At 43.6% G+C, this 24,674-nt stretch overlaps 5 protein-coding genes across 6 annotated transcripts in view; 3 read left to right on the top strand and 2 right to left on the bottom strand.

Annotated features, from left to right (window-relative positions):
• The window catches only part of pitpnc1a (phosphatidylinositol transfer protein cytoplasmic 1a), a 43,409-nt gene extending 39,082 nt beyond the window's left edge, over window positions 1-4,327 (top strand). The window contains exons 5-8 of the mRNA XM_084571231.1: window positions 469-564; window positions 1,619-1,774; window positions 2,346-2,409; window positions 3,040-4,327. Coding sequence (XP_084427357.1) covers window positions 469-564; window positions 1,619-1,774; window positions 2,346-2,409; window positions 3,040-3,350 — 627 coding nt within the window. The 3' untranslated portion in view covers window positions 3,351-4,327. The remainder of the gene's footprint in view (window positions 1-468; window positions 565-1,618; window positions 1,775-2,345; window positions 2,410-3,039) is intronic.
• A 1,084-nt stretch (window positions 4,328-5,411) lies between these two features.
• On the bottom strand, window positions 5,412-8,792 carry slc25a19 (solute carrier family 25 member 19). 2 transcript variants are annotated; one of them, XM_084570900.1, is made up of 7 exons: window positions 8,688-8,792; window positions 8,217-8,372; window positions 7,226-7,381; window positions 6,964-7,134; window positions 6,394-6,574; window positions 6,153-6,283; window positions 5,412-6,062 (listed from the first exon to the last, which is right to left on the bottom strand). In XM_084570900.1, the coding sequence occupies exons 2-7, from the start codon at window positions 8,346-8,348 to the stop codon at window positions 5,847-5,849; spliced, it is 987 nt and encodes a 328-aa protein (XP_084427026.1). In that variant the 5' UTR covers window positions 8,349-8,372; window positions 8,688-8,792; the 3' UTR covers window positions 5,412-5,846. The 2 variants fall into 2 exon arrangements, with proteins under 2 accessions (XP_084427026.1, XP_084427025.1); XM_084570899.1 differs by lacking the exons at window positions 8,217-8,372; window positions 8,688-8,792 and adding an exon at window positions 7,546-8,205.
• Window positions 8,793-9,107: 315 nt separating this feature from the next.
• On the top strand, window positions 9,108-12,282 carry mif4gdb (MIF4G domain containing b). The gene is made up of 6 exons (XM_084570901.1): window positions 9,108-9,212; window positions 9,941-10,060; window positions 10,331-10,440; window positions 10,714-10,869; window positions 11,158-11,250; window positions 12,052-12,282. The coding sequence occupies exons 2-6, from the start codon at window positions 9,967-9,969 to the stop codon at window positions 12,277-12,279; spliced, it is 681 nt and encodes a 226-aa protein (XP_084427027.1). The 5' UTR covers window positions 9,108-9,212; window positions 9,941-9,966; the 3' UTR covers window positions 12,280-12,282.
• Window positions 12,283-14,449: 2,167 nt separating this feature from the next.
• On the bottom strand, window positions 14,450-16,371 carry mrps7 (mitochondrial ribosomal protein S7). Its single transcript, XM_084570902.1, has 5 exons — window positions 16,304-16,371; window positions 15,257-15,448; window positions 15,108-15,171; window positions 14,861-15,028; window positions 14,450-14,675 (listed from the first exon to the last, which is right to left on the bottom strand). The coding sequence occupies exons 1-5, from the start codon at window positions 16,345-16,347 to the stop codon at window positions 14,454-14,456; spliced, it is 690 nt and encodes a 229-aa protein (XP_084427028.1). The 5' UTR covers window positions 16,348-16,371; the 3' UTR covers window positions 14,450-14,453.
• Window positions 16,372-16,618: 247 nt separating this feature from the next.
• Window positions 16,619-23,939, top strand: gga3b (golgi associated, gamma adaptin ear containing, ARF binding protein 3b; the record flags this gene model as incomplete). The annotated part of the gene is made up of 17 exons (XM_084570023.1): window positions 16,619-16,658; window positions 18,427-18,511; window positions 18,723-18,798; window positions 18,885-18,983; window positions 19,065-19,188; window positions 19,284-19,387; window positions 19,492-19,572; window positions 19,654-19,791; window positions 19,878-19,959; window positions 20,047-20,172; window positions 20,260-20,511; window positions 20,960-21,042; window positions 21,126-21,265; window positions 21,387-21,673; window positions 21,806-21,975; window positions 23,292-23,402; window positions 23,503-23,939. The coding sequence occupies 17 exons, from the start codon at window positions 16,619-16,621 to the stop codon at window positions 23,611-23,613; spliced, it is 2,109 nt and encodes a 702-aa protein (XP_084426149.1). The 3' UTR covers window positions 23,614-23,939.
• Between the last annotated feature and the right edge of the window lie 735 nt (window positions 23,940-24,674).

Below are 24,674 nucleotides of genomic sequence, written 5' to 3'. Positions count from 1 at the left end.
TGTAACAAGTGGGGGTGTAGACAAATTCAATACAAAGGGTTTGCTCCTTCCGCTTTCAAGATAACACGTCCCACCTCCTCCACTATTTGTCCAGTCGCGGCCACTCTTTTTCACTGAAATCTTTTGGGTAACGTTTTCATTCTCTCTTCCACTACATCCGCAAGCAGGTTTAAGGCTTGTGGACGGTTTTGAAGTGTCCTTGTGAGTCACCCTCCACGAGGTGTTAGTCACGATCATCCTCAGGGTATTGTCTGAGCGTAAAGCCCGAAGGACACAACGTGTTCATCGTGTCACCTCTCTGCTACTACCTAATTGTCAAATCCAAACTTCTTTCAACTTCCGCTTTTTTCCGACAACTTTCAGCCTGTGCGAGGCCACAAAATCAGAGCTTGTTCATTCATCAGCACAACATTAAGTGTGTCCTTGATTTAGCTTTCCTCACACACTCAACTGTCCCTTGTCCTCCAGATCTTCAACAGCGAGCCCAGAGATGAAGAAACAGAGGTGTGCTTCGTGGATATCGCCTATGATGAGATCCCCGAGCGCCACTACAAGGAGTCAGAGGTGAGGGTCGCTGACCTCAGGAGGCACGGCGTGAATGAGTGAGTTCACATGCACGCATGCGAGACGGGAGAGCGGGAAGAAGGGCGAAAGGAGAGCACAGACAATGCAGATGAACGGAAGAACAAGCGAAGGGAGAGGGGGTGGGGGGGGTGGACGTCAAACAATGACAAACGGAGAGGAGGGATGGCGTGCGAGCAGATAAACAGAATAGTGTGTTATCTTTCTCTCGCAGCGCCAGCTCATTTTTGGCCACCAGCTGGCCATCTGCCTCCTCTGAGCGATGGAACAGAGGGGCATATATGTTAGCGCGTGGGGACATTAGCTGCGGTGATTTGACATTTGTATGCGCGCGTGTTTGCTCGCCCGTCAGGGGAGGGGCCGGCCGTAAAGAGCCGAGCTATTAATAATCAAGAGGGGTCGTGACAGCGCTGCAGTGGTGTTTTATTATTGACACCTTGACTTACACGCGCACACACCTACCTCCCGCCGGGCTTTACGGCCTTCTGCTTTTAAGCGCTCAGGGCTAAGAATAGCACGCAGATGATGTCCAGAGTCAAAACGTGGATGTCAGATGGCCAATGTCAGCATCATTTGATTTTGCAGACAGATGCGACGATAGCATGTCAGTTTATGTTCTAGGTTTGACAGCAGGTGGTCATGATGCGCACGTACAGGTCGTCGGCGTCCACGAGAAAGGAGATCTAGTGCTTTATGAAGCCTTTATTGTAGGGACCGCATGATTAAAAACAAAAACGTGTTCATGTCTTTCTATCCCCCCCCCCCCCAGGACACATCTGTCACGATCAGACACATGACCCTGAGACAAATGAGCACCATGGCATAATTAGTCCGTGGGGACCAGTGATAAATGCAAGTAAAGCTTCTGATTAGGGACTTCCAGCGAGCTGCTTGGCTGTACTCTGCACAACGAATGCAGGAGATCTTGTCCTGTAGGCAGGGAGGGAGAAATTGATGATGCGTGTGAGAGAGTGGGAAACAGTGAAGATCTTTTATCTTAAGAGTTTAATTTTTTATTGTCTCGTGGCCCCCGTAGGACCTTCGGTATTTTAAGTCGAAGAAGACAAGCCGGGGGAATCTTCAGGAAGGATGGATCAACACCCAAGACCCCATCATGTGCTCGTATAAACTGGTCAGCGTCAAGTTTGAAGTCTGGGGACTGCAAACCCGTGTGGAACAGTTTGTACACAAGGTCAGGACATCTGTTTTTTTTGTTTTTTTTTCCCATGGAGCAGACATAATATAGATGCCTTATTCAGAAGTTCCTCACTTTGCCCTTTGTCGATTGGTGTCATTGCCAGGGGCGACCCATTTTTCTGCAAGGCCGTGAACCAAATCAGCAGTTCCATTACCGCCCTTTAGCACATCTGCCATGTTCGCAGCTCGCAGTTTACCGTGCACCGACTCTTTTTGGCTCGGCTGCAGAGTTTAAACTTCATTTATATCTCCTGTTTCCCCAAATCTGTTTTGCCAAGCCCTCTGCAGCATCTGTCCCTGGGGCAAACTGTCCCAAGTCCTCTCCTTGCCCGAGGCAGACACACAAGCGCACACACAGGAAGGGCCATTACTCACACGGTCGCGCCGAGGATAAATCATATTTATACCATCCCTATAGAGGTGAAGAGAAACATCTAGAACCTTAAAGTATTTTTCAACTCTTTACAGCCTTCAGAGTTAACTCATTCTGACTTTTTCTTTGAAATTCATCCCTTTCTCCTGTTCTTCCGCCGTGACTTACCTCTTTTTTTTCTAATTCTCTTCAGGTGATTCGAGATGTCCTTCTTCTAGGACACAGGCAAGCCTTCGCCTGGGTGGATGAGTGGATTGGTAAGTGGTTTTGTTTTGTTAGGAGGTACTGACTCATTGCGAGATGGCCGTCGGATAATTGAGAGAATAACCCTGATTCTTTTCATCGGTGGCCACTTTAGACAAACCGATGTTGAAATTTGAAGCCTGAATTTGCTTAAAAGCCGTACTAGGTTTATAAAGCCTGGTAAAATATCACCACTTACTTACACTGTACAGACGTGACGCCAAAGCATTGTGGAGACGGGCACTGCCTTCTTGTACCGGTGACATACTTTACAACCAGAGTCCGAAGTGACCCGGGGATGTCACTTCGGACATGTATGATGCACTGTGCTGCATCCTATGCCTCCAAAATCATTGTTGTGTTTTCAAGACCAAACAGCATTTCCGGGTCTCTTGGATACATCCGTCCATTTTCTTTCACTTATCCGAGGTTGGGTTCCCCATGTGGAATCCCAAGCCCAATCTCAGTGCCCTGGCCACCTTCCTAGGTACTGTTTGGTAGAACTAGGTAGAACCCCTTATTGTCTTCAGAACTGCCTTAATTCTTCATAGATTCAACAAGGTGCTGGAAACATGGAGTGTTTGTTCTCTTCACAAACCAAAAGATTGTATCTCTCAAAGTTTGCCATGCCTCCATTTCAACAGATATGACCATGGAGGAAGTAAGGGAGTACGAGCGTGCCACCCAGGAAGCTACCAACCTTAAGATTGGCAGCTTCCCCCCCGCCATCTCAATTTCAGCGACCCCCCTGCCATCCAGCACCCGCAGCGGACCCAACAGCGCTCCATCTACCCCCCTCTCCACCGAAGCCCCCGAGTTCCTTTCAGTGCCCAAGGAGCGACCCAGGAAGAAGTCGGCCCCGGAGACCCTGACCCTGCCGGATCCAGGCCGCAGGGATTCGATCTTCAAGCTGCCCAGCTTTTTCTCCTGGAACTCGAGCCCGCAGCCAGAATGAGAGCGGGGCCGCGCCACCGGTGAACACCCTCGACCCGCGGATCGACGGAGGATGCCTGCCCAGCACATCCCACAACGCCCCATCACCTAGCTGAAGTGAAGGAGACTTTCACGATTCGGGTGATCCCAGCCACTCAGCCAAGCCAATAGCTCTCTGATCGCCTTCACGGGTGCAGACAGGCAGCCTGACCTCAACAGCAAAAAGTCCCGCAAGGTGTAAAAGTGTGTCCCAGCGAGAGTCTGACAAAAAGCAGCTACAGGCTCCTCATTATTCCCTTCTCCTTGAGAAAACTGCATTTATTGAATCAAACGGTGTGGAGTCAAATTAGCCCGGGTGAGCGTAGCGTACATTCCTGAAAATCTTTTATCCCACAGCGTGTTACTTTATCTTTATTTTAATCCAAGCTCAGGGTGTGTTGACAAATTACATAGAGTTTCAGTGAATGCACATAAATGTTACGTGTACAAAATTAGACTTTTATTCTGCTTTACCTTTGACCATCTGGCTTTCTTTCCTGGAACTTGTGGTTTGATGTATCTGTTTATGTCGTTGGGACTTTTTGACAGACTGTCGTTGGCCACTGTAACCGTCGACTATTATGGTTTTCAGTCGGGTGCAAAGTGATCGTGTACTCTTGTATATACACTACGAATGATTATTTAACCGATAAAATGACAGCTCCGCACCCACCGACGAGGCTGCTGTGGAATTTCTATGATGTATTTGAACAGACACCAGCTTGTGTTTGTTGCTGGTGAGCTCTGTTGGTGTCGTCATGTGCATGATTTTGACTTCGGCGACCGCTTTGACATATTGGTGAATGTTTTCTTCATATTTGATATTGTGTTTACAGTACCTTTTTTTTTTTTTTTTTACAGACTGGCCATGTGGTGTTGTTTTGCTGTTACATTCATTTTCAATCGTTTACTGATGGGTTTTGTATTCAGTGAATGACATGAAATTAAACACTGGTGCATCCATAACTGTGTGAAGAGTCTTTCTTAATATAAGTCATTTGAACTGAATTGAGTTAATTGGAAACTCCTAGCTAAAGGTAAGTAAAGTATTTATGACTTGCACAATGGATTGAGATCTTTTGGACCTGGCATTCATTCGTGTGGATGTTACTTAGACACGTACCACCCACCTAGACCAGACCAGGCACCCCCACCCCATAGCAATGACACTCCTTGATGGCAGCAGCCATCCCCAGCAGGATGCAGCCTGACACAGACACACACACAAAAACAGTTTAGGAACTACTCAAGAAAACATAAAGAACAGCACAAAGTGTTGACCTGGCCTCCAAATTCTCTAGATCCCAAACTGATCAAGTATCTCTGGGATGCACTGGAACAAGCCTGAGCCACAGAGGCTCCTCCCCTCAACTCCCCACTAAGAATATTCGGTTCCCAGACACCACAGGACACCCTCAGAAGGCCCATGTCCATTCTCTGATGAGTCACAACTGTTTTGGAGGCACAAGGAAGACCTACACAATATTAGGAGGCATACAGGTGTAAATGCTTTCACTGTGTAGCCCCCGAGAGTAAACTAAGACTGTCGGGACTATTGCAGGTGTTAGCCCATCAGTGAGCATCTGTGTCCTTAGTTTGGCTGTGTGTCTTGCACTGTTGCCATTAATAGGACCCCTGTAAACATCTTTCCAGCCAAATCAACGTGCTGAATTGGCGGCAGAATGAGTGAGAGTTCAAGGTGCTGACCTGGCTTCCAAATTCCCTAGATCCCAAACTGATCAAGTACTTGTGGGGTGAATTGGGCTAAATAACAGAAACACTTGTTTAATTCAATCCAGTTTAACAGCGTCCCAAACTACATCCTCCAAAATGATCACACAGTTGGATCACTGCCTTTCTGACGCTGTTTCAACATCAACTGAACATTAAAACAGTCATGAAGTGGGATTTAATGCTGTTTAAAGAGGAGGCAGACTGAGACATCACTTACCAGCCACTTAAAACACAAATCTCTCAAAAAGAGCCCTTGAAGCATTTATGAAGCCATTGTCCACGGACCACACAGAATTCAGCCGTTATGAAAATGTGTAACTTTATTTAAAAAATAATGACCTGAAAAATACAGGGTTTCACAGACACGTCAGCACAACTTTGCAGGATGAACTCACTCTAAATTCCTATTTATTTGCACCCTCAGAGCTGTGAACACGATATAGCGGATATACATCAGTATCAATAGTATCAGTACAATATCACCACCTAGTTCCAAATCTAATAGTTGCTTGATCCCCCCCCCCCAATTTAATGACTAAAAGACAGAAAAGGAGTTAGAACTCAACTGATAAAAAAGTAACACTCAAAATACAGAGCCCTGCCAAAAAAAGCTTAATAAGAGAACAAAAAATAAATAAATAAAAGAAAGTTGTATATTTCCCATCGTTACATACATTTTAGTGCAAGCAAATAACAAGGTGTACGTGTATTTCCATTGTGCGTGGTTGTTAACTTTTTTCCCCATTTATTGTTCCCTTGAGTCTTTGGCAATGCCGCTTGCTCTCTGTCTCTCCTTGATCGTATGCATGGCACCGAGGAAAAATTCATACCAAAAAAAGATAAAGCCTGTTGACAGCGCAGCCTTCAGTAGACTGGGCGAGAGGCCTTTGAAGAAGCCTCGGACGCCCTCCTCTTTGGCTATTTGAACCACGCAGTCCATCAGGCTTCTGTAACTCCGCACCTGCACATGAGAAACAGGACATGATAGTTACACACTAGGCCTTGATTGTGTGCTCCAGTGATGTGTGTGTTATGCTGTGGAGGATCTCACCTGTCCAAAGTGAACTCTGGCTGCTTCAAAGCCCCCCACCTGCAGTCTCTTCTTGAACAGGTCAAAGGGGTACGTGAGTGTTTTGCTTATCATTCCAGCTCCACTGCCACTGATCAGGCTTTTAAGATTTCCTTGAAGGGAGAAATAAAACAAATTCAAAGGATATTAGATTTATATGTATATGAACAAGTATGTAACCGTGCGGCAAGGTGCAACGTCTGCAAGTTAAATGTCCACTGACCTCCCGAGTTTCCAGTTTTTGGTGGTGGGTCCAACATCTTTTTAAAGACATTGTAGAAGAAGAACTGCAGTCCAGCGTAGGGAAACACTGCCAGCAGTGTTGGAGACAGGCCGCGGTAAAATGTCAGCGTTCCCTCTGAGCGCCACATTGTAGAGACGGCATGTCGCAGGTTCCTGTACACCTAGCAGAAGGTTACGGCAAAGTGCACAAAGTTTAATACCAGCGAAAACTAGCCGTTCATGTAGTTTTTTCTGTGCTACAGTAATAACTTTGAGTTGTGAACTGATTATGCCCTGGCAAAGATCTGCCGAGCCAATCGAATCATCTGGGCTTCTGCAGCCTGCTGCATTTACAAATCATTCCTAATGACATAGTTCACGGGTTAACCATTAAAAATTATCAATTAAATTATGATAAGGCAGAAGACTTTTAATACTTCTTAATTTTTAATAGTTCTGAGGTCTTTCACCAGACCTGCAGATGCCATGTAATAATTTTCTTTTTTTTAGTTTATCTAAATTTGTCACATTTGACTAACTTTTTCTAAAGAGACGTTTTCTAAAGACATACCTTGGGTTCCCCCTGAGCTGCAAAGCGTGTCCGCAGCGTGTCCAGAGGCTGGCAAACCACCGTAGCCGAGCAGGCTGCCAAGCCGCCACAGACAAAGTGAACTCCTGGTGTTCGACTGTCATACGGCGTCGACTTATGGACCACCTCGGTCAGGAACTCAAAGCTGGCAAACTGCAAATCGCAATAAATCGTGTTACTGAGGTTCTGCTAGAGAGGTATACGTATTTGCGTCATCGTGCAGTTTACGTGCTACGGGCCCCACCTGGACAGCCCCGTAGCCGATGGAGAGGAGCTGTGCCGGGATGTGGCCCTTCCAGAAAGCAGCGAGGCCCTCCTCTGAATAAATGCAGCGTGATGCCTGAAATATTCCCCAGTACTTCCCCTCCGGCCTTTTTGAAGACACACACTCTATTTGCAGCTGTGGGAGGAAAAAAATACTGATAAGCATTCAAAAAAAACAAAAAGAAGAATTTCTATTGTTGCAACACAATTTTCTATAATAGCTCAGTTGCTCAGATGTGATGCAAAGTGATTAAGAATCATAAAAGCTAAATCAATGATCATTATGAGGTGTGGATCTACATTATTGAGTTGATTGTGTGGTATATACCACACAATCATATTGACCAGCTGCATCTCTGTCTGGTCAGGGGCTTGTAGTGCCTCTGACTGGAAGTCCCTACAGAGGGTGGTGAGGACAGCGGAGAAAATCATCGGGACTTCACTTCCTTCCATCCAGGACATTGCTAAGAGACGCTGTCTGACAAGGGCCAAAAACATCACCTCAGCCCCCTCACACCCCCAACATGGACTGTTCTCACTGCTGGCCTCTGGAAGGAGGTTTTTGCAGCCTACAGAGCAGAACAGCCAGGTTCAAAAACAGTTTCATCCCATATGCCATAAGACTGCTCAACGCACTATAAACAGCACCCCCTTCCACCCACTCCCATTACCCTGTAATTAAAAACGTGCAATAATATTTATCTACATTTCAAGTTTCTTAGATATTTATATTTATTATATTCTGTATATACGTTCCTGTAAATTGTACATACCGTTTCTGTTGTACATACCGTTTCTGTTAAATATTCCTGCTGTACTTTTTGATGAAAATCAAAATGACAATTAAAGTCTGTCTAAGTCTAAGTCTCTAATATACACAAGTCACTCTGAATTATCTCTGAGCTCTCTTCTGCCACAGCCTAAATTCACCAGTGACATGTCAAACTGCAAGTAACATGTTCAATCATTACCTGAAATCTGATTTTGAGGACGTCGAAGGGACTGATGAGGGCTCTGGTGACCATGCCAGATGCTGAACCAGCCAGCACTGCCTCCTCTGTGGTGACAGCTACACCCTGAGCGCCAGGGTCGTAGCCCACCATGTCTCTAGGACGTTATGCAGGTTCCTATTCACACAGGAATGATGAATAATATGCATTTCGTAATGTCAGATCAAAAAAAGTATGCCTTTATTTCACTATATTATTAAAATAAAAATATAGCTGACTCAGAAATGTACACACCTGTACTGTAAGTTAATTTACTTGTGAGGTTACAGTTATAATTTAGTAATAAATTAGTTACTTTCAGTATGATACAGTAACAAACACATGCGGAAGACAATCTGGAGGACACTGGGACTTAGCTAAAGTAAGCTAACAACAGAGAAACTACAGAGCGCTACCGTCCTGGCTGCGGTAACAAAAGTAGACATATTTTACCTTGTAATGAAAGTCCTTCATAAATATACCTGTGGCAAACGACCTCAACGCCTACAAGCTAAAATTAACAGGACAACATGTCCCTTCTGCTCACCTTAAACAAGTAAAATGTATTTCCGGGTCGTCGTACTCGTCGGTCGTACGTGCCTTTCAAAGATGAAATCTCGCGACGAGATGAGTCACAGCTTAATTTCATGAGGTCGAATACACCAGGACCCACAAGGTACATTTTCTGTTAGCGTGACATCCGATGAGTGAAGTCCTTTTATGTACAGTCAGTGGTTGAATTCACATATTTTGGCGTTGTGACTACAATGATATAATATAGACAAACGTAAGGAAAGGTGTTTTTCTGCGGTGGTTACGTTTGTTTGGGTGGGGCGAAGAGAGGCAGGTATCTATCTTGCCATTAATTCGGCTTTGATAGGCGGCGTCGAACGTCAGCTCTAGCCGAGCGGTATCATCCTGGATGCGAGGGTTTATCCTTCAATAGTTACGTTTGCGCTAATTATTCAGAATTTGCAAGTAAGTTATTTACTCTGCCTTTCTGAAAACTTGACATAGACAATGTTTGCTCGTCTGTTGTCTTTTTAGAGGGCTGTTTTTATCGTAAGTGTGCTAATAAACATGACGCTCAAACTAGCGTAACGTTAAATTTATGCGACCGAGCAGAACAAGCTAGCAGGTCCGATATTAGTTAGCTAAGGATGATTACGGTTATATTGACAGCTAAGAGTTAAATCCGTGTCAACACTTCACTAGCTATCGTTAACCTAGTGACAAACCAAAACAACTGTGAGCAAGTAGCTGTTAGCTAACGTTAAGATGTAACTTTACATGTAGTTGGACCATAGCCTTTATTTACAGTGTATTAGTTTTATGTTATCTTTAGTTCTGAGTAAGGCTTTTTAATATTTCACAAATTAAATGCATATTTTGTCATTGTGCTTTCGTTGAATCTGGTGACTTTGGGTATTTGATGACCTTTTTGTTGACCTGCTTTGTAATCCCCTCAGAGAATGAGCTCTGGGGAGCAGCACATCTGATGACTGTGCAGGATTGTGTGGTTATTGTTGTCCCACAACTTGTCCTGGGGCCTGTGATTTTAATGTATTTTGCGCCAAGGACAGAATTTTCAGCCAGTGTCTGGGAACTTGAACTGCATTTATATCTGAAAACACTTATTACTTACAGCCAAACAGCAATCTTGTGCTACTAAAGCGTGCATTTAAAGGACTGTCTGGTCTTCACAGCGTGACCGCTCTCAGGTGTCATTTGAATGCAATCACCTAGAATGGAAAACTCTACTGACGACTACAGAATCCAGTCGTTTGACCTGGACACACAGATGTTACTGAAAACAGCATTGAAGGGTGAGGATGTCACTGTACTTTACTACAGTTTCACAGGAATTACAATAACATAATTAATTCAGATGTTTGTCAAAAACCTGTTGTTGGATTTTATTGGGATGCTACCATTTTCCAAAGATGAAACAAAGGCACCAGAAGCTCACATGGCTAGGGTCTTCATATCCTCCACAAGTCATTTAGATCTACTTTGTTTTTGTTTTTTTGCCATACCATGACCTGGATGACTGAGAACATTCACAGGCATTTTCTAAAGGCCCTTTCTTCCTCCAGATCCAAGTGCAGTGAACCTAGAGCAGGTATCCGATATCATCATGGAGCAGTCTTTAAAGGACACATTGTTCAGCAAAGAGGCTGGACGCATTTGCTACACTATTGTGCAGGTTAGTACTGATGGCACTTCACTGTTTGAACGCGTAGGGAAGTGCGCTGACAAGACACTGGGCAGTTTAAAAGAAGAAGGACTTAAAGATTTGATTGACTCTCTTTAACCAAATTCTTAATCCTATTGCCTTATTAATGCCAGGTAGGGTAGGTTACATTCGAGCAGCAGGAGACTCTTAAGTCGGCTTAGCCGCACTGCTTTGTTCCCTGACGTTTGTCCCTGCTGCCGCCTTCACCTTAACCAAATGGCTCTTGGTCACTCCTCCGTGCAGGCTGAGGCCAAGCAGAACAACGGAAATGTGTTCAGGAGGAACTTGCTGAACCGGCTGCAGCAGGAGTTCAAGGGCCGCGAGGAGATGAGGGGCCGCTCCCTGCAGGAGTGGGTGTGCTACGTCACGTTCATCTGCAACATCTTCGACAACCTCAAAGTAAGAGCAAGAGGCGGTTAAATTACTCTGAATCTGAGCATGTGCAAATTGACTTGAATAAATGCATCATTTTGAACATCTCTCGTAAAGTTAGAAGTTAATGTGCCTGTAGTGAGACAGTGGTTTCAGGTTTCGTCTTGATAATGGCCATTGTCATTTTGCACAGGTTGATTATTTTTATGGCCACAGCCTGAGCTTCTTCCTCCCTTGTGTGAAAGGAGAATCAGAGTCAAGGATATACTCTTGTTGAACATTTGCTGTAAGAATTCTCTCTTTTGTATGTATTAGGTGAACAACATGCCGATGGTGGCCCTGGTCCATCCTGTGTATGACTGTCTGATGAGGTTGAGTCAGCCAGATGCTCTAATGAATGAGGAAGAGGTGAGCAAGAGATCTTGTTAATTTAGTTCTCTTTGTACATCATTTGCTGAGGTAAGACAACTAAATAGACAAGAATTGTGGCTCTGTTGTTTGTTCTTTTTACCTGAGTAATATAGCAGCACATGTTTATTTAATAGTATTATTACTGCCATTGAAGCAATATACTTTGTTTTCTGAGCAAAACCGGTGATCAAAAAGCTACGTTGATGGTCCACTCCGCTGAATGAACCACCCTTTTGAGGTCCAGGAATTCCTGCCTGGTTCAGTTTCCCATCTAGGTGGTGATGCTCCCACACAAGATGCTCTCAATGGTGCAGGTGTAAAAGGTCCTGAGCACCTTGAGGGGGAACTTAAAGCCTCTGAGGCGTCTGAGGAGGTAGAGACGCTTCTGAAAGTGTCCACTCTTTCCACCTCAGAGCCACTGATTATAAGTGGATGTAAGTCCCTCTGCTGTTTCCTGCTGAAGTCCACTATCCGATCCTTTGTTTTGCTGACGTTCAGCAGGAGGTGCCAGTTCTTATTAGCATATGAGTCGGGTAACACATTATTATGGGTCGTGTTTCAACCGGTACAGATAAAAAAATACTACGGCATGCTATTGGATAATTCCACAACCAGCCATTTATTGTAAAGAAATTCATCGTCATTGTACTCGCATGACATGTAGACTGTGTCGCTGTTACTCCTCTGTCCATCATCGCCTGAACCCTTCTTGAACGATAATCTGTTCCCAGCGGAGTAGTTAGACTTTAATGCTATAACTGTCTACAGACGTGTGCATGATGTGTCCCTCCTCTGCAGGTGGACTGTCTGGTGCTGCAGCTGCATCGCATCGGAGAGCAGCTGGAGAAGATGAACAGCCAGCGGATGGACGAGCTGTTCTTCCTCCTGCGGGACGGCTTCCTGCTTCAGGAGGGCCTTTCATCCATGTCCCGCCTGCTGCTGCTCGAGATCCTGGAGTTCAGGGCCGGAGGCTGGATGCTCAGCGGCACCGCCCACAAGTACTACTACAGTGAAATTGCAGACTAGGACAGTAGCAAGAGGACTAAGGACACCTCTCCTTGGTCACCACAGATTCTACTTAAAACCAGCAGTTTTAAAGAGAGATGGCGACTTCTTCCAGGTAATCAGTGGAGGGGTTTGAGAAGGCGGCTGTTCTTAAACCGCCAAAAGACTTTGCTGGATCGTTCTCTGCGTTTGATAATATATCTGAGGCATGGTGTCGTGGATGTGGTACGTGCAATAGTTCAGTTAACGAGGTTTAGCCACATTCAGGTGCACTGTGTTTAAAAGAAGTTTGTTTTATAATTTGAATACAGCTGGAGAAGCTTTTTTCTAAGTTTTTAATCTTACATTCCTGTTTTTGAGGAAACATTTCAGTTTACCCAACCCAAAGGAGTTGGAAGAGACGTTCTGATCAGATGCAGCTGATCTGGTCTTTGCTTTAATATTTACTGTTGTTTTATTCAATTGGAAATTAGTTTAATATTTTAGTTAGTATAGAATTACATTTTTACAAAACGTTTGAATTGCAGTTCAGAGAAGCTTCTGTGTCCTTCGTCCTGTTACCATTTAGTTATGCAAAGCTGTTTTGTCATAGTCTTAATTCAGGGATTTTCTTTTTTATCACTCTTATTATTTTTTATTTTGTTACAACTTAAAACATAGAAGACCAAAAGTGTGATTGAACAATATTTGGACCATTTTTCTACAGACAGAAATACACTTTTGCAGTATTTGTTAAAGAAAAAAAACAAAACATGTGCCAACATGAACAACATCCAGCGCAGATAAATCCATAAAATCAAGTGATGTTGATTTGCAGTCAAGGTGCTAGAGGAACCCCTCTCACCTTTCCTTTTCGCAGGTCTGTTGTAAGTGTGCAGCTAGTAGTGAAGTGTTTTCATATCAATTCAGGTTGCATCAGCACTAGCAACACTCTGTAGCTGAACTGTTGATACTCAGTGGCGGCTTTAAGGTCTTCAACCGGAGCCGTGCCTTGAAATCACTCAGATACAAATATACACTAAATGTCATGAATTGTTACAGTTTTGACACCGTAAACCTGGAAAAATTTAAGTAAATCAATCTTAATGCATAATTTGACGTAAAGGGAGTTTTTGTTTTTTGTTTTTTAAAAGAAAAAGCTTACTGGAAAAATTGGTCATGGTGTAATAAACCTATTTAATCCCTTCTTTCTACTTCAGTGCTGGAAGATTTACATATACATGTATGGCTTTGGTTTGTCACCACTTCCAGGCAGATTAATAAACACAGAGGCAAAATGCTCTCACTTGCCAGTTCATTAGGTACACTAGAGAAAACCAAATGCTTTCCAGTATAAAGGCCTTGCACTAAATCTCAGCTTCATGAGTGGTATAACGTTCAGTTTACGTTGAAACACTGTCAGAAAGGTGCCAGTTCAACTGTATTTGGTGGATGTAGTTTGTGGTGCTGCCAAACTGGATTGAATTAAACACTAAAGTGTTTCTCTTGTCAAAATAATAGAAACTTGTCAGTACAACATGAAACATGAAGCACAGATTCATAACCTTCATGAAGCTAATGTTTTATTGCAGGACTGGTATATTTTAATGCATTTTGTTTCACAACCGTGCCTAATGAACTGGCAAATTAGTGTAGATATATATTGGACCAATTATGAAAAGTTCAATAAGAACCTCGTGTAATTAGTGGCAACTAAGAGAATATTTTAGTAATATTTACAGTGTAAATGATTAAAGTCCCTTAAGGAGACCTGACTGCAACTTATGCATCTATATTTTATTACAGTTTTCTTACAGCATTGCAACATTTTTACATTACTCACTTTGTTGTTGTTTTTTTTATGGTTGTTGCATATTAAATGGAAATCTTTTTGTTCTAATAAATGTTTGGAAGGTTCTTTATTCAGTTTGTGTTGAATGTGCATTAGTTACAAGTACATTTAAACACAGTTGTGTATCGTACGTGACGAGTGAAGTTTTTGAAAACAAAAACAGACAGCAGCTTCGGTTTCCTTTAATAGATATTTCACTTCTCAGATGGCACCTCCTGAAGTGTAGTCTTTCCACAAAAGCTTTTTTTTTTAATGTTATATTTACAAAAGAGCATCGAGCACCCGTGACTCTTTGCAACCAACGCAACGTCTGTCCAAGCTGTCACTCTGCAGTAACATTTTCAGGAAAAGCCTGGTTATCCTGCTACCACCAGCGGTAGTGGGCATAGGCTCTGTTGGCTTCGGCCATCTTGTGCAGCTCGTGCTTCTTCTTGATGACGTTGCCCTCCTGGATAAAGGCCGCCTGCAGCTCCTGGGAAAGTTTTTCATACATTTTCGTGCGTCTGTGTTTGTTTTCCCTGCACTCTGTGATCATCCATTTCATGGCGAGGAAGCGGCGTCGGTTGTCTGTAAGTGGGATGGGCACCTAGGATTCAAATGGAACAGTATATAATAAATCATCTATATGTTTACCACATGATAAGATGATGTTTTCGAAGACCATATCTTAAAGACAATACGAACATCCTGTTCTAAAATTGTTACAGATGTCAAAAGACAGTTTCATAATGAAAAACCTGTCAAATGATGGAGATGTGCCTCTTTACTGACCTGGTAATACTTTCCACCTTTCTGTATGCTGGCCAGCCCAACAACAGGCTTACAGTTCTCCAGAGCCTGGTTAAAAATGGCGTACGGGTTACATTCGATCTCTTCTCTCTTCCCCTCTGGAGTTTTGTGGTATTTCTCCACCTGCTTCCTCTTTATGTTCTCTAATGTCTACAAAAAGAGAAATGAAGGTCAGTTTTATTTTATCACGCCAAAAACAAACACACTAGACCAGTGTCTGCTATTTTACCTGTGTCATGATCTCTCTGGCCAAAATCTTGTTTCCATGTTTCATCATCATGTTGATGAATTTACTGAAAAGCAAAGAGAAGAGCGATCACTTCACATCCTTAACCGAACAGGTGATTCTCTCCCGTAATGAGCTTTTGTTTGTTCTACCTTACGACTGGATCGCTTAACGGTGAGCTGGTCACTCCACCAGTAGCCGCCTTGATGGGTCTGATCAGTTTGAGCTCACGCTCCTCCTTCTCCTCATCACTCAGCTCTGTCTCTGGTCGCCTGTAGGTCTCCTTGTTGAAGTCTGGCTCCAGATAGTAAGGGTTGTATCTGCTCCATCTCACCAAGAACACTCTGCAAACAAAGGACATGTAAAGAGAGCAGAAAAGTTATTAATTAGTCTTTGTGTTTGAGGAGAGAAGGTCACTTGTTGAGACTGGAAACAATCGATTAGTCAAATTACAGAAAATGAAGCTGAGGCCGCAGGGATCATAAAGTGCCACATAGGCCTATAATGTAAACATTGGAAAACCATTTGGACTAGAATTTTACTAAAATATTCGTTAATTAAAGTACAAATTTTGTTATTTTACATGTCTAGTGGTACAATTAATCGAATATTTTCAATGGACTCCTATGTGTGGAAAAGTAATTTAAAGAATTAGTCGATTAACCGAAAAACTGTTATTTATTTTTTATCACAAAAACACCAAACTTTTTCGGGGTGTACCTTTTTGAAAGCGAGGATTTGCTCCTCTCTCAACTTTATGTATATTACATAAACTGATATAGCGGATATATCAGTATTTTGTGCAAACAAATACACATTTGGTGTTTTCTAGTTTATTACGTTACTGTATTTATTAAACGGAAGAAAAAAAAAAGACCGATTATGAAAATAACCGCGAGCTGGTGACTTATTATTAGACATTTTTACATGCGAATTCCTCTCATAATTTCTACATCGAAGGATTAAAAAAATATATAGACAATAGTGTCTTTAGCGCAATAAAAACAAAAAATAATGCCGTATCCTTGCCGCATTTTCTAAGTCATGTTGGGTAATATTTCAGCTCGCTATGTTGCTAGCTCGCTATGTAGCCACGAAAGTTACATTAATTATTTGGCATCGCATAACAAGACAGCATTGTAATATTGAGATTGTAATACTGCCTGTTAATGTTTGTGTCTTAAAGAAGATATAATTACCTAGGTGTCCAAGGTTTTAATAATCCTGAGATGGAAGCTGCCATCTTGAAAATGTGAGTGTCTGTAAGGACCCCAGATTAGTATGTCCTGCAGCTGCCTTCAAGAAAAAAATAAAAATAAAAAGAGGAGATAAAATAGGTGCAAAATTAGTCTCTCATTCAGATTTTTTAATATCAACAAAGAGGTACAATTTAATATATTTTAAAAAAATAAATACTGATTTTTTTTATTTTTTTTTGTTAGGGGAAAATTCCCGACCATTCATTTTTGACTCTCGCGGAGACGCCAGTGACATCACGCGATGTTTTCAGTGCTATGGCGTACCAGGAAGGGGAGTCGCTTGAATCTTGGCTTAGTGAGTGTTTAATCTCATTTTATGAATGACTCAACTTGAATAATTAGCTTGACGCGTTTTAGCGGATGGCAGGGTTGAAAATCCGCCAGTGCGCGAGCTGTCAGCGCGTTAATTGTCGCTTTCCAGCTCTTTGACAGCTACTAGAGGTGTCATTCTAGGCAGTGTCTGCATCATTAGCAGGATGGGTGGAGAGCTGTAATAAACACTGTCTGGGGCTCGTTTACTAGCGACAGCTCAGGATGTGCAGTGATTGATCAGAGGGATCAAGCTTCATGTGTAGTTAACTCTCAGTAGCTCTCGTGGCAGAAACAGATTTCGTGTGAATGATGAATGAACAGCACTGTAAACAATGAACAATACATCTGTTATTGCAAAGAGGCAGAGTGACAACAGTTACTGCACTGTCATTGGGACAATACCCAGGGGGAGACATAGTCACGGTGGGGTGTGAGTGGAAAGTGTACTTAAATACTTTACATTAATGTTGTAGTATTTACTGCATCTATTTGACTATTTGGCTTATTTACATTTGCCTACAATTAAGCATAATCCTCTGCTGAAATTGCACCGGTGGCTTGCATCAGTTTTAGCAAGTGTCTGGTTCAGATCTTCACATTTCAGATGTCTTTGTTTGTCTATGAGTAGCCTACAGTGAACTACAAAAAGTGGCCCCATCTTTTAAACTCCTCAGATAATTACACTTAAGTAATTGTTCAAACCTCAAAGGGGTAAAAATCCTTTAATAGTTTACAAAAGGCAAAGAAACCGGGACTGGTCCCAAAGTATGAATACAAATTTGTGTCAGAACTATCTTTTTTATTATATAGGTAACTATAAGTAATAGTAGTAGTAGTAGTAGGACCATTAAACACCTCGACTGGACTCAACAATAATACGCAACTGTTATAATGTTCAGTTTATGTTGAAACTGCTTTCGACTGTATGATTTTGGAGGATGTAGTTTGTAGTGCTGCAAAAGTGTTTTTATTGTTATTTATTTAGCCTGCCCCACTGACATAAATGCGGTTGTCAAAGTAATAGTAACAAGTGTCTGTACAACATAATACAATTCAATAGTGCTACAAAGCCGCCGAAATGAAAACATAGTTGAATCAACAGCTCTCTCGGTTGTTTGAAACTAACGCCGAATAGCATTACGTCCAGAAAGCTAAGATTTAGTTCACAACTGTCATATTTTAATGCGTTTATTTTCACTACTGTACCTAATAAACTGGCAAGTGTGTGTAAAAGTGCACGCCGTTTAATATATTAGTCGTGAGAGACGTTTTTTATGCAGATTGCCTGTTTTTGTTTATTTATTTAAGTGGCAACATCTCAACGTTTGGTTCTCTTTGGCGCCACCTATCAGAATAAGCAGTAAGTGCAGGTGCGTTTCTAAACCTCACTGTCCAGAGTTGCCAGGGTAACGTTGCCGGTCTTTTGAAAGCAAATGCCTTCAAAGCAGTAGTATAACAGGTGTTTTTCTTTGTTTGTTTGGCCAGAGTTACGTTTACTTGCAAATATGACAGAGAAAAAAACAGTTCACGTACAGGGGAACTGTCGAATAGCTCAAGATAACGTCTGGCATCATTAAATGTGTTCTGCTTTTGCATGGAAATGTTGCCACAGATTTGTAGTACTGTAAATGCCTTTGTATCATTTGATCAGTGGGCAATAAACGCCTGTGTCGTGGTAGAGAGTGAACTTTATATGAATAAAAAAAATAAAAAATACCAATGTAGTTATTGCAAGTGTCTGTTTCTAACAGATAAAGCCACCCATCCAGCAAACAGGCAGGAGGACTGGGAATACATCATCGGCTTCTGTGATCAGATCAACAAGGAACTGGAAGGGTACGTTCAATGCATAACGTTTGTGGAGATTCTTAGTCCTCCATTCGTGGAGTCTTTCTGACATTTTTGGGAAGCATTTACTGATTTGTGGGGTCGGTGAGATCAGCAGTGGGGTCAGTAGTCCCACTGCTGACAACAGTAGAGTCACTGATCATCATGTGAGTTGCAAAACATTTTTTCCGAGATCTTCATCTGCAGTTTCTTCTTGCAGTCCTCAGATCGCGGTGACTCTGCTCGTGCACAAGATCCACTCGCCGCAAGAATGGGAAGCGCTTCAGGCTCTGACTGTAAGAAACGACGCGACTCAATTGCCAACTTTTTTGCTTTTTCTCAGCTACCGAATGATCCGTTCACAGAAGCATCTTGTTTTCAGGTACTGGAGGCATGTATGAAGAACTGCGGAAAAAGGTTTCACAATGAAGTTGGAAAGTACAGATTTTTGAATGAGCTGATCAAAGTTGTCTCTCCAAAGGTCAGTTGTCTTCTTCTTTGATTAGATTTTATGCTGGCTAAAAGTCTGTTGAATTACAGTCTGGCGTCTTTATATCTCCAGTACATGGGTGACAGTGCCCCGGAGAAGGTGAAGAATAAGATCGTAGAGATGCTGTATAGCTGGACGGTTGCTTTTCCCAATGAAGCCAAGATCAACGAAGCCTACCAGACGCTGAGGAGACAGGGTGGGTAGAGATGTGGATTGATCAAATGTGTGTATAAAGAAAATCTATCTGCCTTAAAGGAAGCTTGACGATTTAGTCCTCGCTCTCTTCGCCAGGCCTCGTGACACATGACCCGGAGTTACCACTGGACAGGACTCTGATCCCGTCTCCTCCGACACGACCTAAACACCCGGTGTTTGAAAACGAGGACATGGGCAAGGTGAAAACAAAGCATGTGTGATCCAGCTTGGCTCGTTTTTCTCATAAAACAGGTCGCCAGTTTATTAGCAATTTATGCATTTCTACGTGTTTGTGTCTCTGTAGCTCCTCGCTGAGCTCCTCCGGAGCAAAAACCCAGAAGACCTGCAGGAAGCCAACAGACTGATCAAAAACATGGTGAAGGAGGTGAGGCGAGCTCTTTGAACGCCGCAGATTTTGCTTGCCGAACATTTAACGCGACCGTCGGATTCCTCTCTAACTTGTCAGGACGAGGCACGCGTGCAGAAGGTCACGAAGCGAATGAACACCCTGGAGGAGGTGAGCATCAACGTCAAGCTTCTGACCGAGATGCTGTCCCACTACAACAAAGACAGCTCCACGGACTCGGACAAGGAGATCATTAAGGTCTGTGCACACGAACACGTGCAGTTATGTGTAATCTGCAAGGACAAGCGTGTAGTAGTAGTGACTTCCTGTGCGTCTGCTCTCAGGAGCTCTACGAGAGGTGTGACAAGCTCAGACGCGCTGCTTTCAAAATGGCCACGGAGACGGAGGACAATGACACCAGCCTAGGTTTGCCACCGTTGCTTTGTTTACCTGAAGAATCCCCGCAGAATCCCGGATGATACTGGGTATAATCTGTAACCACTGACCCCACAGGTGACATCCTCCAGGCCAGCGATGACCTCTCCAGGGTCATCAACTCCTATAAGAAGATCGTTGAGGGGCAGCTGATCAACGGCGACAGTGAAGAACCTCAATCTACAGCGGGTCACAGTGAGAGCGGTGTGTTTCTGGCGCTTTAACATTAAAAACATGCCTCATTTTAAGTTGCTTTAATCTCTTTTCTATAATGTCTGTGTCACTCAACAGAGACCACAGATACACTCATCGACCTCGCCGGCCTTGATACTCCAAGCCCTCCTCAACCTGTCCCCCATCCCTGCCTGACGTCCCCCATCCCCGTCTCCGCCAATCCCCCGCCGTCCCCCATCCCCGTCCTGCCTCCTCCGCCCAAACGCCTGATGGGCTCCCACGGCAGTCAGAGCAGCAGCCCGAGTCACCCCCCCCTCGACAAGGCCTCCACTGCGCTCTCTCTCCTTGACGACGAGCTGCTGTCTCTCGGTACAGCATCCTAATTGTGACTTATAGTTTAGAGCTCACTTAAAAAAAAAAAAAAAGTGATACACAGTTTGTTTAATCTGGATCCCTGACAACTGCTGGTTGCCCGGCAACTGCTGTAAACCCATAGTCCAGCATATACACCGCTCAGCTACGACGTTAAAACTACTGACAGGAGAAGTAAATAACATTGACCATCTGGTGACCTTTTGGACCTGACATTCATGTGGATGTTGCTAAGACATGCACCACCCACCTAGACCAGACCAGGAACCCCCAGCCCCTAGCATTTATAAATGAAATAAAAGGGAAAACATCCAGGAGCGTGAATACTTTTTATAGACACTGTAACCCCACAGTACGCTCACATTTAGTATAGTAAATTTAAACAAACAAGATGAGGGTATTATATATATTTGTTTTTGATACAATTGGTTGGACCTTCTTTCAGGACTGAATGACCCCCCTTCCGCTCTGAGCAGCCAGTCAAAACCCAAGTTGGATGAAATCTCCAGTCAGTGGACTTCCTTGCAGGTACATCTGTGACAGTTTACCACAGTGTCAGGAGTATTGTTTAATGGGAAAGAGTCAACAGTCTTGTCTCCTGTCTTCTGCAGGCCCCAGCAACAGGTGTGGATTTGTTCGGCAGCCTGGCCTGTTCAGGTCCAGTCGCGCCCCCGGCTGAACCGGCCGCCGCCACGTACAGTCTGCAGAACCTCCAGGACCTGGCTATGCTGGGTTTTTCGGACCACAAGAGGTACTGTATGTGTACTGTTCACATACTGATATTTTACTCTCAATGCTTCATGGATTTTTTTTGCTCTTTTCTCCAAATAGTAATGTATTTTCTCATAGAGATGCATAAATGTGATTTTCAGTTTGTCCAGCCAGATGACGGCCAGAGGGAACAGCTTTGGGATGCCTGCAGCAGCGCCTTCCTTCGTACCCGGGCAGGGCTCGCCTTCAGCAGCCTCTTTTCTCCAGGGCACAATGCCCGGCTCGCCTGCCTTGTCCCATGCCAAGGCCCAGAGCTTGGGCTCTGCCCCTGGCAGCCCGCTGTTCCGCTCTCTGTCCCCCTGCCACCCTCCTCTTCAAGGCAGCCCGGCCAGAGCCACAGACATCTCCCTGAGCAATGTGCACGTCCCTCTGGAGGCCATCAGACCAAGTAAGGCGATAAACAGGGAGAGGGAACAAAACCTATGCAGTTTATTACATCTATCTAATTAATCACCCTCAAAGAGTAGATGGGTAGCTCATGCAGACCTCTTCCTGACTGCCGCGTCCTCTCTGTCCACAGGTAAAGTCTTGCCTGTGACTGCCTATGATAAGGACGGTGTTCGCATGCTGCTTAACTTTGCATCGGACTGTCCCCCCAGCAGGCCTGATGTATTGGTAATGGTGGTGTCCTTGCTCAATACAGCACCACTTCCTGTTCACAGTGTGGTCCTGCAAGCCGCCGTGCCCAAGGTAAAGACATTCTATCCTCAGTTCATTCATACGTTTTATGGTGATGTTTGCTTTGACTCCGTATGCCAGTGGTTTCATTAAGCTTTTCCTCAAACAGTGAAGGAACTGCAACTATGATTTAACACCTTGTTAGGTAAACCTGTTGCACGTCAACTGCTTATTAACGCAAGTATCAAATCAGCCAATCACGTGCCAGCAACTTAGCGCATTTAGGTGTGGAAATATGGTCGAGACAATCTGCTGAAGTTCAAACTGAGTTTCAGAATGTGGAAGAAATGTGATTAAAGGGACTTTAGACATGGTTGTTGGTGCCGGATGGGTTGGTCTGAGTATTTCAGAAACAACCATCTCTAGGGTTTACAGAGAATGGTCTGAAAACGAGGGAATAGCCAGTGAGCTGCAGTTCTTTGGGTGAAAATGTGAGTGTCAGTTTCTGCTGCGACATTCACTCGGTGGGGTCAGAATTTTACTGTGAACAACATGAAAGCATGGACCCATCCTGCCTTGTATCATAGGCTTGTGGTAGTGGTGTAATGGTGTGGGGGTTGGGTATCATTTAAATGCCACAGCATACCTGAGTATTGTTGCCGACCATGTCCGTCCCTTCATGATCACAGTGTATTCATCTTTTGATGGGTACTTCTGGCAGGATAAAGCTCCAAAGATAAAATCATCTCAATCTGGTTTCTAGAACATAGCAATGAGTTGTACTAAAATCGCTTCCACAGTCATCTCAATCCAATGAAGTATCTTTGGCATGTGCCAAACAGTCAGGACATGCAAACCAAGCAATTGTTTGGAGCCCCTGGGAAAGGGTGTCCCAGTTGGCTACCCTTTGGTATATTTGACAACCATATACCCGTTGAAACCTACAAAGGCCATACTGCTCATAAACAATACTCCACAACCCAACCTGGGGGCCCTCCTTCTGTCTATCCTATGACATGGCGGGTGGGTCAAGTACGTCTTTGCATGGAACCCCCGGAACCGTGGGTCGCCACTCCTTTCGGGATGTGGTGGAACAAGATAATCAGATCATGGATGTGCAGTTGAGACATATGAAGCAACTGCTTGATGCTATCATGTCAAAATGGACCAAACTCTCTAAGGAAGGCGCTGGAACACCTTGTTGAATCTATGCCTCAAAGAATAAAGGCAGTTGGGTCCAACCCTGTACTAGCAAGGTGTACCTTAATTGTAACTGACTTAGTCTATGAACAAATATTTAGATAGTTTTCAAAAGATAGAATCTTGAACCACCTCTTTAATGAAGGCACAAAATCACACTATTTACTCTCCCCCTCACGTTCCGCCAGTCGATGAAGGTGAAGCTGCAGCCCCCATCAGGAGCAGAACTGGCACCATTCAACCCCATCCTACCTCCAGCCTCCATTACCCAGATCATGTTGCTGGCCAATCCAACCAAGGTAAGGCAACATGACACTACACAAGCATGTTACAAACCTGCAACTGTACTTGTGGAGAAAAGTCGCAGAAACACGCTGAGATCTTTTTGCGTCCTCGCAGGACAAGGTGCGTCTGCGCTACAAGCTGGCTTTCATGCTAGGAGACCGTCTGTGCAACGAGGTCGGAGAGATTGACCAGTTTCCCCCACCAGAGACGTGGGGTCATCTATAGCGGCGCGCGGGCCTGCTGCTGCTCAGTAAGGACAGGCCGGCTCTTCCTCCATGATGGGGTGTGTGCGTTCATGTCCATCCCAGAGAGAAAGCAGGGGAAGGTGGGGAAACTCGGTGGCACTATACCGTTCAGCTTTGCATTCGTCATGGTGGTTAATTTTTTATTATATATTTTTTTTGGCCTTTGTTATTACTGGCAAACACAGCAAACAGTCCTTTCTAGCACTTTCTTGCAGATAGCTAACAGTAATAATACGCACCGATTGGTACAATAGCCGTGGTGCTCACAGGTAGAGATAAATATTTTCATGGGTTTTCTCTAAAATGAATCTCAGCAGATTTACTTTAAATAATCAAGGCGTCGAAGCAGTGCCTCGGACTGAAATATTAGCATAGCAGCGTAACAGATATTTTAAAAGAAATGAATTCTGAAGTTCATGTAGTCAAAGAGCCAGCAGACGTGCTTTCATTCAGCCTGCAAGATGTATACTTGAACATATCCAGAGATGTGAAAATCTAGATTTCTACGGATGAAGGAGAATTCAGTGACATATCATCGCCGCAGAAAGGTAGACCGATTTGTGTGTTTGATCATTTTAGCCTCTTGACCTGCTTGAGTAAATTGCCGTTAAACTAGCCGTCCTATGTTAGTTGACCAACAGTATTGTGCTGTAAAGGCAATGAAATCCACTTTAAAACTGTTATGTAGTTAAACACTGGTTTTATCTCGTGATTATTTTCTTTTTTTAAGTACATTTTATTCCCAGATCGTCAGCATTTGAGTCATGCGTTTAGCACTGGAGCTCTGGTTTTGTTCTATATTTAAATGTTTATTCTTCTGCCGGTGTCAGTATTGAGGGTATTTCTGTCATATTTATAATTTTCTGTTCATGCTATTTTAATGCATCTCTCCGAACAACTTCAATTTGTCACCGGGCAGATTACTTTCCAGTGTGCAGCAGTGGAACCGTGCTGGTATATTTTCATACATCCTTAATCCTCCCTTACACTGGATTCATAAAACACTCAGACGCCTTCACTTTTTGCACACGTTTGAGTTGG

The sequence above is a fragment of the Chelon labrosus genome, assembly GCF_963514085.1.
Source record: "Chelon labrosus genome assembly, chromosome: 21".
NCBI lineage: Eukaryota > Metazoa > Chordata > Actinopteri > Mugiliformes > Mugilidae > Chelon > Chelon labrosus.
Note: the sequence above shows the minus strand (reverse complement) of the source record. Positions and strands in the feature narration are given on the sequence as shown.